Source organism: Podarcis muralis, chromosome 7 (genome assembly GCF_964188315.1).
Source record: "Podarcis muralis chromosome 7, rPodMur119.hap1.1, whole genome shotgun sequence".
In the NCBI taxonomy this organism is placed as follows: Eukaryota; Metazoa; Chordata; class Lepidosauria; order Squamata; family Lacertidae; genus Podarcis; species Podarcis muralis.
Window position 1 is genome coordinate 43,836,978 of NC_135661.1, and position 13,564 is coordinate 43,850,541.

General features: G+C 49.0%; 1 protein-coding gene across 4 annotated transcripts in view; it reads left to right on the forward strand.

Annotated features, from left to right (window-relative positions):
* TANGO6 (transport and golgi organization 6 homolog) overlaps positions 1–13,564 on the forward strand; it is a 43,235-nt gene that overhangs the window by 15,272 nt on the left and 14,399 nt on the right. For 3 of the 4 annotated variants that reach the window (XM_028739883.2, XM_028739884.2, XM_028739885.2), the window contains 4 exons: positions 1,279–1,473; positions 3,703–3,840; positions 5,873–6,385; positions 7,408–7,465. In XM_028739883.2, the coding sequence (XP_028595716.2) occupies positions 1,279–1,473; positions 3,703–3,840; positions 5,873–6,385; positions 7,408–7,465 (904 nt within the window). Of the gene's footprint in view, positions 1–1,278; positions 1,474–3,702; positions 3,841–5,872; positions 6,386–7,407; positions 7,466–12,802; positions 12,975–13,564 lie in introns of all 4 variants that reach the window. The other variant, XM_028739886.2, reaches the window with a different exon arrangement.

Genomic DNA, 13,564 nt, shown 5'->3' on the forward strand with positions numbered 1-13,564 from the left:
TTTGGGGCACGGAGGACTGCTCAGAGACCAAGGGTGGCAGCCCAGAGGACTCCCAAGGAGAAGGGAGAAAAGAGGAGGTTGAGGGAACACTCCACAAAGGAGGGTGTTCGAAAAGTGGTGAGGGGCTGCCGGTTCTGCAGGCAAGAGGTGACATAACTGGGCTCCTGAGCCCCACAGGGGTGCGACAGAAAGAATGTAGTTGGTCAAGGGAGCCGTGGACCCAAAAAGGTTGAAAACATGTGGGCTACACTAATGGACAGCAGTTCTCCAGGGTTTCAAGCAGGAAGTTTCTCCCAGTCCTACCTGGAGATGCCAGGGAATGAGCCTGGAACCTTCTGCATGCAAAGCAGATGCTCCACCACTGAGCTACCATCAGCCCATCTGTGGTTTTAAGGGACACCCCCCACCCTTAGGCAGGCAACATTGGAGAAGAAACTAAGAAGTTTGCAAAAAAGAAAACAACCCTTTTAACAAAGTGGGTTCCTCAACTCCTCCTCAAGTCTCTATTTAACTAATGCAGAGTGATTGTTCTCCCTCTGCAACATCAACCCTTCAAAGATACTTTCAGGGATGCAAGAGGCAAAATGATGCAACTAGACAATCAGGCATCAGCTCTGTGAGAGGCAGTCTTTGGTGAGTGATGAGTCAGTGATGGAGATGCAAAGCATGTGAGGTTTGGCCTGTTTGTTGAAAGTTGTGAACTTCCTTTATTGTGCAGTTCTTTTGAAATGCAAAAAAGCAAGGAATGGGGCATATAGTTGGGAAGAAAGATGCTCTGGAAATTCGCTGGAGCCCCTTTTGAGTGAAAGCAACTAATTAAAGTATGTGCATACTCCTGACAGTGAAGTTTTGCTGGTACAAATATTGCAGTGTTACAGATGGATGCTAATGGCAGGGTTTTTTGTGTCTGCCTCTTGCACAGAGGACAATGTCTGCAAAAGACGCCAGCAGTGTCAATGTGGGAAAGGGTTAACTGCTGTTCCTTCTGGGGCTGTTTTGACAACAGGAGAATCTTTGAAGTGTAATTGTGGGTTTCACAGCTGCGAATAATCCCTCTGGGGGGGGGCTTCCTGTTTGTGGGTGGGTGTCCATTCAGCCCTCGTCTACTTGTTCTCTGTGTTTACTATTCAACAATATTTACTTAATAATAAGCAATGTGCTGGTCAAAGTGCACTGACATGCCAAAGCAATATATATGTGCCTTTTCCTATATGCATTCCTCTGATTAAATGCTTGGGATTTTTTTCTTCTTCCATTCTGCCCCCCTCCCTCTGACAGGAGCTGACACGCATGGCTGAGCAGGGGGCTTCCAAAATGGAGTCTGCCCCGCTCTCCTCCTGCAGCAGCCCTCTGGACCTGGAACAGTGCTGCAGCCCTGGCCTTGAGCAGCAAGAGAAGCAGCTGCAGATGCTGCAGTTGGTTGGCATGATGTGCGAGAGGATCTCGGATGCGCTGTTCACAGATATCTCACAGGTTCGTTGAGGCCGTGGTCTCCCGAGCTGCAATAGGACAAGAAGTCTGCGTTTGGGAGGGGACTTTGCCACACCACCCTTTGGTGGTGACTTCAGGGCCAGCAAAGGTTTTTTAGAGGCCCCAGACTGAGTGATTCTTGGGAGCAGCCTGGGTGGTCACAGCGGAAGCAGATTCCCCTCCTCCTTCCTTAGGTGCCGCACCAGTTTCACTAGGCTAGGTGGCCAGCAGAAAGGGGTGGGGGAAGGGCTGTGTTAATTTCAAGCCTCAGAAAGCTGAGGAGGTTGCTCAAAATGCCTGGCTGTCAGATTTGGCGGTGGCAGGTGGGGTGGGGGAGAACAAAACTGTCAAGTGAGAGAATCTGCTTTGGGTGCAAAGTTTTCTTCTGAGACCTAGAAAGAACAAATAGTATCCAATAGTCTCCCACAAAAACAGACTTCTTGGGTGCACAAAACCTAATCTTCCTCCCTCCCTTTGTCTTTTACTTGGATAATTAGGCAGTTTGTTGAAAAGACAAGCATAGCAAGGAAACCCAAAGGAGTTTTTTCCCCCCAGGAGGCGGCTGGTTAATGGATTTAGTTACTAAACTCCCCCCCGCCACCTCCCTCTTTGCCCTCCAGATACACCTGGTACCAGACACACCTGGCAGGGAGAATTTGCTTGGGCCCAGGGTTAAAATTGCCTGTTCTGAGATCAGAAAAAGAGATGGGTGCAATGCCCAAAGGGAACCAATACTAACAGTAATTTGCCATGCTGCCGCCCTAAGAAAGGGGAGATCTCTTGGCTCCCTGAGGGTTTTGTTTTATTTAGGGTAGAGAAATTCAAGGGGACCTTGACTTCCCTGCCAGAGAGCTGCCTAGGTTCATGTTCAGAGGTGCATACAATGATGGACAAACATGGCCCTTGCACCCTGCTTGAAGGCTTCTCAGAAGCATCTGGGTAGCTGCTGGGAAGGGACATAGTTCAATGGAAGAAGAACCTGGTTTTGATCCCCAATGTTTCCAGATAGGGATGAGAATGTACCCAGTTTGGAATCCTGGAGAACCCCTGGCAGTCAGTGTAGACAGTCCTGGGCTAAATGGACCATTGGTCTGACTTGGCATAAAGCAGCTTCCTAGATTATTGATCCAGCAGCACCAACCAGCATGGCCAATGGTCACAGATGATGGGGGAGGGGGGTTGTAGTCCAACAACATTTGGAAGGTCACGAGTTCCCCATCCCTGACAATAAGCCCTTGTGAGTTGCATTCTGCGGCATGGCTGTTTGCACATCTAGAGAGTCCTACGTTGCTGCACTTTAAACCCACTCTCTGGGGTTCCAAGTCGTTACTACATATGGTTTCAAAACCCACAGATGGGCAATACCTTTATTAAGATAGACCCAAACTGCTGGTCTTTGTCCATGGAGTTTTCTTGGCAGGATACTGGAGTGGCTTGCCGGTTCCTCCTCCAGGAAGGTGAGAAGTGAGAGCTGGACCATAAAGAAGGCTGATCGCCGAAGAATTGATGCTTTTGAATTATGGTGCTGGAGAAGACTCTTGAGAGTCCCATGGACTGCAAGAAGATCAAACGCATCCATTCTTAAGGAAATCAGCCCTGAGTGCTCACTGGAAGGACAGATCGTGAAGCTGAGGCTCCAGTACTTTGGCCACCTCATGAGAAGAGAAGACTCCCTGGAGAAGACCCTGATGCTGGGGAAGATGGAGGGCACAAGGAGAAGGGGGCGACAGAGGACGAGATGGTTGGATAGTGTTTTCGAGGTTACCAGCATGAGTTTGACCAAACTGCGGGAGGTAGTGGAGGACAGAGGTGCCTGGCGTGCTCTGGTCCATGGGGTCACGAAGAGTCGGACACGACTAAACGACTAAACAACAACAACAACAAACTGCTGGTACTTATTTCCATGGTCAAGGGGCAAATCCAGGCTGATATCAGCAGAAGGAGAATTTCTGGTCCTTGGCAAGGATCAGAGCTGTTGACATTGCAGTTCCTTGCAGAAACCCAGTGGCCTGTGAAGTGGCCTGAGGTTGTCAGTGATGGAGTGTAGCTGAAATGCCCCAGAATCCTCTGAGTAATAACTTCAGGATAAGAGTCCTTAATTTTGATTGTATAAACAAGCTTCTGGTTCCACTCTGGAGAGTTTGTTGAGATAGATGTACAGTGTGTCTTTGAGGTCTTGGCAATCTTTCAGCCAAATGACATGATAATCTCCGTTTGCTTCTCTCTCTCTAGGTTGTGGAATTCGTGGCAACAACTCTGCAGCGGGCCTGTGCAAGTCTCACTTGCAGCTCGGGGGGTAGTACTGTGGAAGCCCAGACACTGAGTATGGCTATGGGACTGGTGGCTGCCATACTAGGAGGGGCAGTGCAGGTGAGACCGTGGGACACGGTCAGGGGGGATCAGGGCTGGTTTGCTCTTGTGCCCCTGCTCTCATCCCTGTGACAGAGAGAGACCATCGTATGTGTAGCCACAGCGAGGAGTCAGACACGCTTAGGGCACATGAGGTGGCCATCCTGCAGCTTTCTTCATTGAGAGAGGCAACAGTGCTGGCTAGAGCCTAATGTGGGAATAGATTACAGCTCATATAGCAGATTCCCACCCAGTACCCAGCCTTTCAAGGCAGTTTGAGAAACAACTGGCCCCACCTGAGAACAGTGAGCCTGATGCAGTACTTCTCCCGTGTCAGGTGCTTTGTACCTTTGGGGCAAGCACTCTCTTTCCATGAGGAAGGGGCAGAATGCAGGAAGTTCTGCTCCTGGATGTGACCTTGGCAGGGTGGGAGGAGAAGAGCACTTCTGGTTAGGGTGAGATGGCTAGAGCTGTCACTGAGCAACGCTATCAAATTCTCCTGCGAGCATCTGAACTGCCAACAAGTCAACTGTCTTGAGGGAAGGGAGAACCATGTTCCAGGAGCTGCCCTGTCCTCTTGGCCTGGGCATTGTCACAAACTTTATTCCTGCGTGTGATCACAGAGGAGAGAGAGTGTTTCAGGGAAGGATTTGCTCTTTATCAAGGGTAAGGTACCTAAGAACTGCCAGTGCCATCAGCTGTCACTTCAAGGATTGTAATAACTTGTGCTTGAGCTTATTTTTCCCTCCTCCCTCCTCTTCATTTTTCCTCATGTGCCATGTCTTTTTCGATTGTGAACCAGATGGCAAGGACCATCTCAGAACTTATATTTTTAGGTTGCTCTGAGAACCATTTTGGCTAAAAGGCTGGGAATAAAGGCTGTAAGTGCGAGTTGGCTTCTGTCAGCCTACAAAGAGGCTGTAGGCAGGAGCCCCACCAAAAAAACAGGCCGCTTTGAGCTGAAGTTATTCAACTCCATTTGGTTCTTTGATTGGCTAGGGGTAGATGGACAGTACTTTGGTTTCTGACCAGAGTTGAAACAAGTTGAGTGAGGGGTAGAACCTCAATTTTGTTCATTTATTTTGAAGCATCCCATTTTTATCCCACGCTTTAGAAAAAACACTCTTCCATAACAGCATACAAATGTCAGTGAATGTAAAAGGCACTACAGAAAAGGAAAAGGGATTGGGAGGGAGGAGGAGGGAAAACAAAACCCAGGCACTAGTTCTTAGTTACAGAGTTCTTACAACCAGCTGCAATGGAAAGAGCCTAAAGATGGCTTGTCTTCTTAGCTGAGCCAGTGGAGCCAGGCCCTGGGTCCCTCTGTCATAGCCTGATGGAATGGTTGTTGCTAGATGACAGTGGAAGTTTTAAAAGTTGCTGCCTGGTGGGTCTGGTCCTAGACATAAATTTATTCTTTCCTCTCCCATAGCCTGTGTTTTTACACTGGCCCTAGCAAAACGTGCACCACCTCTTGCTGAAGTCGGATGTGGTTTCCAGAAAACCCTTGAGTGATGAAGATGATCTTATTTACATAATTTTCCTCCACTCTGGTTAACACGCAAGGCAAATTGCAGAAATCTACATACTATTATAATAATGCCACATTAAAAAGCTGCTTAAAAATAAGTTGTTGGGGAGGGGCAGATGGTTCTTGGTGTGGTAACAATGCTGGGTGCAGCAGTGGGTTGTCCAGATTTCAAGTGGACAGTTTCCAGCATATGTACTGTGAATTCTGCCCATCCTGGCTTGCTCTTCAGCTACTTTGCAATCCACCACCTGAGATGTACCCCAAGGCCCTTAACACGAGTCCCAGAAAGCGGCTCCTTTCCCACCCCATCCGCTCTTTGCACCTGTAGGCTTGGGGCATGATCTTATCTCCCCTGCCAGATCCTTCATATACGCCCATAACGGTAACCACAGCAAAGGCTTCCTTCCTACAGTTCCTTCCCCTGACACAGCCTCCCTTCAGCCCTGGGGAAAGTTCTCAGGAGAAGCCCTGATTCTGTCTGTCTTTGTGGCCGGACTAACATGCTTGATGATCTCTCTGCAGCTGAAACCGGCCGACTTTGCTTCCCTGAAGGGGCTGGTGCCCCTGCTGGAGGATCTCTCCCACGTTCATCCAGAGCCTGTCATCCAGGAGCTTGCTGCCGACTTGCGTATCACCATCTGCACCCATGGAGCTTTTTCCACAGAGACAGTCAGCTCTGCTGCGCAAAGTACCCTGGGCAAGAGTGATGCAGGAGTGGCAGTCAGACCAAGAGCTCTCGTAAGACAAGGCCTCACCCAAAAGCCCCCTAGAGAGACCTCCAAGCCCGAGGCGGCTCTGCCACAGGACCACATGGAGAGCAGCTCAGGCACAGACCCCGTTTCCAACCCGCCAAGAGGGCCTCCAGCTGGGGAATCTGTTGCAGAGCCAGGCTGTGGATCTCAGGACCTGCAAGAACTTCTCTTATCAGTTTATGACCCAGACATTCCAGCACGAGCAGCTGCCTTGCGTAGTCTTTCCCGCTTGATAGAGCAGAGGGACTCAGAAGCCCTGAAGATTCAAGAGAAGCTGCTGAAGGTAGACACTCAGAGTACACTGTGTCATCCCTCTGAGAACACCCACGAGGCTGCAGTGTGCGCGCGCCTTCATTGGTTTCATACTCCCTTTAGTGATGGCCTGTCTAACTAAGGGTGTTCCTGCATGGAAGAACTCACTTTGAAACCCTGGCATAGGCAAGGCTATTGCTGATGGTTTAAGTAAACCTGACCTTTGCCAATCTGCTGCGTGCTAGATGTTTTGGACTACAGTTCCCATCAGCCCTAGCAAGCTCAGCTGTTCTGGCTGGGTCTGATGGGAGTTGTGGTCCAAATCTAGAGGGCACTGGGTTGGCAAAAGCTATTGTAACCACTTGTAGATACCTGCATGCCTTTTTTCGCAGGGGGAGGGTAATGTGGAAGTTTAATTTTTAAGTCACTAGCATTTGCCCTACAACAGATAGTAATCTTCAATGCCCTGAAAAGTAAGGGAGACCCTTCTCCTTTTTGGTGGGGTGTGACCTCTCTTTTCTTCCTTTGGTACATCATGCCAGGGGTACTTCTAGTTTGAGTTAACACAGGCTGGTATGGCTGGGCATCATCCACATGCTGGCTGAGACACCTCTCTCCCATTGGTTGAGGAAGCCAGTTCTAACCATGGGCATCTGACCCTTCCCTCTGTCAAAACAGTCAAATCCATGATGGGTTCCAAAAACCTCCAGGATTCCTTCTTCCCTGCCTAGATGTCAACTGCCAGTTAAGCTGACATAGGAAGCCACCTTATACAAGGCAGACCCTTGGTCCATCTCACAGTTTTAGGCTGGGAGTCTCTCCCAGCAATACTTGGAGATGCCACTGGGGATTCAACCTGGGGACACCTTCTGCAAAGCAGATGCTATACCACTGACTGTTTTCAGTTAGCAAAAACTCTGGATTTTTTGGGTTGTGTGTGACATGAGGGATGTAGGAGATACTGTCTTCTGTTGGGAAGGCATCAGCACTGAGGCTGTGAAAACTATCCTACTTGAATGCAAGTTGGGTGATTCTTGGACTTTATCCTTCCAGGTTTTTTTGGAAAATTTGGAGCATGAGGATTCCTTTGTTTATCTTTCTGCTATCCAAGGTAAGCGGGCAGAATCTGGCTGTTTGTGTTCTGCTGAGAATGAAAATAGAAGCTTTTTGCTGTCTAGCCAGACTAATTATGTAGTGGCCAACACCAAGCTCCTTGTCTGTGGAAAGTTGTGCTGCTTGGACATGAATTAAAAAAAACGGCAGATCGCCTGGCTGGATCAAGCCAAAAGCCCCTTTAGTTTAGGGGCACTAAGTTCTCCCACCCTCACTCCTAGGAATGGGAGGTGTTTGAGAGGTTGCTTCTGACCAGCTTCCACTTTTGATTTTTGTGTGTTGAGATGTGGAGTTTCACAACACTACTCAATTTACTGGAAGAAGAGGAGTGAGGGGCGGCCATTAATAAAATCAAGAAGCCCCACAACCTGATTCCCTCCAGTTTTAGCCCCATCCACTGGGTTACTTTTTAAAAATCAGCTAAAGTTGCTGACATAAAAGAAAAGTGTGTATCCTCACACCCCAGACTCTCTAGTAATTCAAATGCTGCTTCACGGCTCAGTGGCTCTGCTGAGCAAATGCTGTTTTCCTTATCCCAGGTGAAGGAGGCATTTGTTCTCCAGAAGTGGCTGGGAGACAGTTAAGTGTTTCTCTGGAAAGGTACTAAGCATGAAGATGCTGGGCATGTGAGCACAGTAGAGCATCAGCTGACAGCAGGTACATAGTCTTATGCTGAGTCAGTCCATTGGGTCACCTAGCCAAGGATTGCCTCTACAGTGACTGGCAGCAGCCCTCCAGGGGTTCAGGCAGGGAGTTGTTCCTTTCCAGCCCCACCTGGGAATGTGGGGATTGAACCTGGAACCTTGCAGATGCAAAGCAAGTGCCCTACCACAGAGCCACAGCTCTTCCCTGAATTCTTCTTGGTCATCTGAAAACTGGAATTGGCCTGGTCTCATTGCCAGTTATACTGGTCTGTGCAATTTGCTTGGACATCGTCCTTCCAAGCAACTCTCACTCCCTCTCCTGTCCATTGGCAGCATCTCTGTTCTCCTCCTTTTGGGAGAAGCCACCACTAATTCCTTGAACAAAGCAATCTCTCACTGGCTTCCTTCTGAAGAATAGCAAGGTGATCTGGTATAAGCCAGGCAGATATGCTATGCAAATATTGAGCTGGCAGCCAGTGTCCCTGGCTGTCTTTTTAGGAAACGAGCACTGTGGCATCCTGTGTTCAACAGAATTGTGTTCCCTGTTACTTCATCCCTTTGTACAGTGTGTCCTGGAGGAGTCGTTCCAAGGTAGCCCCCATACTTGTGTGTTGGCAGTGGTAGCAGGGCGCTGGATGAATGCTATGTATGTCTCTGGGTCCATAATTAATTAGCTGCTGTGTACAGATAGTGCAGAAGGAAAGAGGAACATTCTAGGCTGAACTCAAGATTGCCACACAGGGAGGTCTGAGATGCTGTGGTTTCTTGGAGCAAAAGGAGTCCACCTTTTTGCCTTGGTACAGTCAAACTTCAGTGGCTCTTCACCAGTTGCCCTGTTAAGTCAGATGGCAACCAGAGAGAGAACTTTCTCAGAACATCACCCCAATTTGGCCATTCTGCTGGTCTGAGCCAGGGGCAGTGCAGGGAAGGAGCACACTTGCACCATACCTCCAGTCCTGGTGTAGCCGTGTAATCCTGATGGCTGTGTTTTAACCTCCAGTGTTGAAGGCAGTCTGCCTCTGAATACCAGTTGCGGGGAATCACAAGCAGGGAGAGTTGTTGCAGTCAGACTTGCTTGCTTGCGGATTTCATCAAAAGCATCTAGTTGGCTGCTATGAGAACAGGATACCTGACTATATAGACCTTTAACCTGAACCAAGAGCCAACTCCTCTTGCAGTCTAGCATAACAGCGGTATGGGATTCTTCTTCCCATGTATTTATGTGTTGTGGGTTTTTTATCTTGTTTTTGAAAACTGTCCTGGAAGCTTCACTGCAGAGTAGCATATATTTTGAGCTAAATGGAGGCTGAAAGAGGCCTCCCACCTCTTTTTCATAGAGACAGAGGTGAGGAAAGTGGGACAGTAATAGTATCCACCACCAGCTTTCTGGGCCGATGGATTTTTTCACTGTTTCTTCTCGGGATTCCTTGGCACCCTCAAAGTGTAAGGAGGCATTTGGATGCGAGCCAGCTCCCTTTCCTCATTGTGCAGTGCAATTCATAATAATTCAGATTTTTATCCCAGTAACATCCTAGGGGCTCAGGATGAGTAACAAACACTTATTTAAAGTACTGTGGGGTTGGGCAGGAAGACCCATAAATAAGGTGATGGATGGATTAAAAAAATCTCCCAGTTGCTTCAGGAGGAGGAAGTCTTCAACCCTTTCAAAGTTCATGCTGCACCTTTTCTGTGCAGTTTGTATAGGGCACCTGGGAAGTCCCAGCAGGAAGCCCCTGGCTCAGACTCCTGTCAGGTAGAAGAAGCTGGGAGAGAGGGAATAAAGAGGACCTGCTCTTCTGGCTGCAACACCCAAAGAGCTGAAGGGGGAACCTCCTCGGCCTGCCTTTTCCTTCCTGTACTTGTGTTGGCTTGAGCGTGTGAAGGGCTCATGTGTGCCCTGCAGGCAAAAGACATCTTGCCACTCCCACCAGTGACATGGAAAGCATTGATCCTTGCACGTTTAGCAACTTTGCGATGGCTTTGATGAACCCTCCCACTTTGCCAGGGGGGCTGAGTCAGAAGCAAAGTGCTAAGCTCAGCTTTGAGAGTCATGTCGGCATTGCCCCAAGAGGGCTGGGATGATGTAGGGGAGAGGCTAAGATGTGGGGCAGCTTTCACATCTTACCCGCTGCCCTTTCCCCCAGAGAGCCACCTGGCTGCCAACACACATGCACCCCATTCCAGAACACACATCTCCCTACCATTTCCAGCTAGACAAGCAGCTGAAAATAAGCAGGGCAGGAGAGACTTCAGTCTTGGCCAGGTAGCCTCTGCCACTGACTCACTGCTTGGCATCCCCAAAGATGCTCCAGGCCCCACAGTCTTCCCTCCCGCACCCCCCCCCCCACATAAAAGTATTGCTGTCTCATTGCAGATTTACCAGCCCATTGCTTTACAAGCCGGAAATGAGTAACATGATTGTTCTCAAAAGCAAAGGCGGGGGGGAAGCACAGAACCAAGATATTGGCAGGTTTCAGCCAGTCTGAGCCACAGGAAGAAATTGTAATTGTACCTTGGATGTGGCCCTTGAACCTGCTGTTGACAATGTGTGGTTCACATGTATTCAGTATTGGATATTTTGCGATGGACCCACAGTTAAAAAATAAACTTGGAAGCGGAATTTTGCTTTACGCTGCTTTGAGCCCCTAGAGCTTTAAAGTGTCCAGAGCACTGTTTACTGCACCCAGAGTGGGGGACAGAGTCCTCTGTGATTCTCAAGACTCCCTGGCGGATGGTATCACAGAGAAAGCACACACACCCTCCCCGCCACCGCACCTTACCTGCTGCAGAAGGAAGCAAGCCTAAACAACTGAGAAAGGGGGCAGGATCATTGCACTTCCAGCATAACCTTTTTTTGGCACAAGGGCCACATTCACCCTTGGCCACACTCTCTGAGGGCCAGAGGTGGGTGTAGCCACCCTGCACACTCTCATGTACACACAGCCTTCCCTGCCCCATCTGTAGTGATTGGAGTGTTGGACTAAGCTGGGAGACCAGGGTTCAGATCCCCATGCAGCCATGAGACACTTGCTGGGTAACCTTGCGTCAGTCGGTCTCTCGGCCTAACCTACCTTACAGGGTTGTTGTGAGGATAACATGGGGAGGGGGAGAACTATGTATACCACCCCGAGATCCTTTGGTGCACTGTAAATGTTAAACAAATACATAAATGAGGGTTGCCATATTTCAAAAAGTAAAAACCAGGACACCCTGAAAGTTGTTGAGTTCTAAAAAGGCCCCAAAATGCAATTGTTCAATTGACTTGCCTAGGATCCAGGACAACAGCCCTACATAAATGAAAATCTTTCTGGATCAGCAGAAGGGGGCTTATTGCCCCCTCTGTTAATGTTGTGGTGACCAAGGAGGGGGCAATTTGCATCTGTTCCTGAGCACAGAGTATTGCCTGTTCCAGCACTGTGTCTGCTTCACTTCCCCACACTTTTGACCCCACTGCCAAAGTTGGTGGGGTTTTGGCTGGGGACTGAAAAAATTGCTTGAAGCTTGAGGGTGGGCAGATCAGGCCTCAGAGCTGGAAGTTGGCCACCTGTGCCCTAGAGCCATAGGCAGCTCCAGCTGGGCCAGTTTAGGGGCTACCTCAGATGGCCTCATTGGAGCCTTTTTCCTCTCCATGGTTCTGTTCCTGGAGGAGGAGGAGGTTTCTCATCTTCTTCAAGCCAACTCTTTAAAGAGGAATTCTGCTCCCCTCTGCCCTAGAGCTCCCTGCTCCATTTTTTTCATGTGGGTTTTCCCACACAGCTTTTTATTGTCAGTTTGGGCCTTGGGCTTGGGCAACTTGGCTGTTGGAGCCCTGTTCCCGGGGAGGCCTTGGGCAAGCTGTGGCGTGTGCCAGCCTCAGCTCTTAAGGTGGAAATAACCCCATGTGTGTTGTGAAGTGTTGCCTCCTATGCCAGCCTTTTCTGCAACAAGCTCCCATCCATGGCCTTTCCTTTTGCACTTTCAGAGAGAAGCTTTAAGGGCTAAACTTTGGCTTGATCCAGGAGGCCTGGACTAAGGGGAAACATAATTTTTCCTTTCCAAATTAGTCCAGGTAAATGTTAGGAACAGTTATTATATCATATTCGATTCTTCAGGCTGTGAACTCTCATTTATTTATTTATTTATTGCATTTATAACCCACATTTTCACCAAGGAGCTCTATGTGGTGTACATGGTTCTCCTCAGTTAATCCACACAACCACCCTATGAGGTAGGTTAGGCTTAGAGGCAGGCCACCAAGCATGGGGATAGGAAGCCTTGGATCTCTGTCAAGCACAGCAACAGGTGCTTGAGTTCCCAAATGGAGCCTAGTCATCCCACTCTGCCACCAGCTGACAATGCCCTTAGCAGATGTAACAATCCCATAATACCTATTTTCCCAACAACCTGCTGCTTCTAATCCCCAGGGCATTTTCCTCCCTCCTCCTCCATTTTTTCTTCCTGTGCCCAGAGGCATGTCTGATCTGGAATTTGAGATCAAAGGGATGTGAAAGACAGCTGCATCCGCATAATCTCAAAGGGTTGAGGTCGTAACCTGGGCCTTCAAGGCCAAATCAAGCAGCTATTGAATTAAAGGTGTTGGGCATGGCCCAGTAGGACCTGAGCTGTTTTCACAGCTCTGATGGTTATGTGGTGGAACTTGCAATTACGTGAAGTGTGCTTCCTCCCCACTGTTTACTCTGGCTTGACTGTAGAATGCTGCCATGACTTCTTGGAGCAAGGCTGTAGGACACACAAAACTTCTAGGAGCACACTCAGAAGGGAGACCTTGATTCTAGTTCTCTTCAGCGAGCAAGAGTTGGGCTTGATTTCCTGGAGCTGCCCTTGCCTCTTCCAGGGGCAGTGACTCACATGACATGAACCTTTGTAAGTAGCACCTTTCTGCCATTGTGATTTGTGGATGACATCTGATGAAGCCAGTCTTTGCTGGCTCATCTCTGAGGACATCTAGAGCTTTGCCACCTTGTTGCTGCACATGAATGCAGCTACCCCTTTGGGAATGTGGTCTTTTTGGCACAGCCACCATCAGGACAGAGTTGAAGCTGGTTAAGTTGGCACCTTTTGTTGCTGCCTATGACAACCTGGTGCCCTACATATATTTTGGATTACAACTCTCATCAGCTTCAGCCAGGGAAGGCACCAGGTTAGCAAAGGCGTGTGGTGCTTTGCCAAGCCAGGGGTTTCTAGTTTCCTGTAGGTCTATTCTGCTTCAGAGGCAATTCTTTCCCACGTGTTGGGAATTCCCTTTTTGAGGCTTGTTCTGGTTTGTTTTGCCTTGCAAGAGAGCTGTATTAAGCTGGCAAAGCTCCCACACTACCAACAGGGCTGAAGAATTGAGGGTTTTTCAGTTGTTTCTGGACTATAGCTCCCATCCCTGCTAATCCTGCTGGCTGGGACTGATGGGAGATCAACAACATCTAGGGAATCCCTACTCCCAGGATAAGGCAATGTGGCAA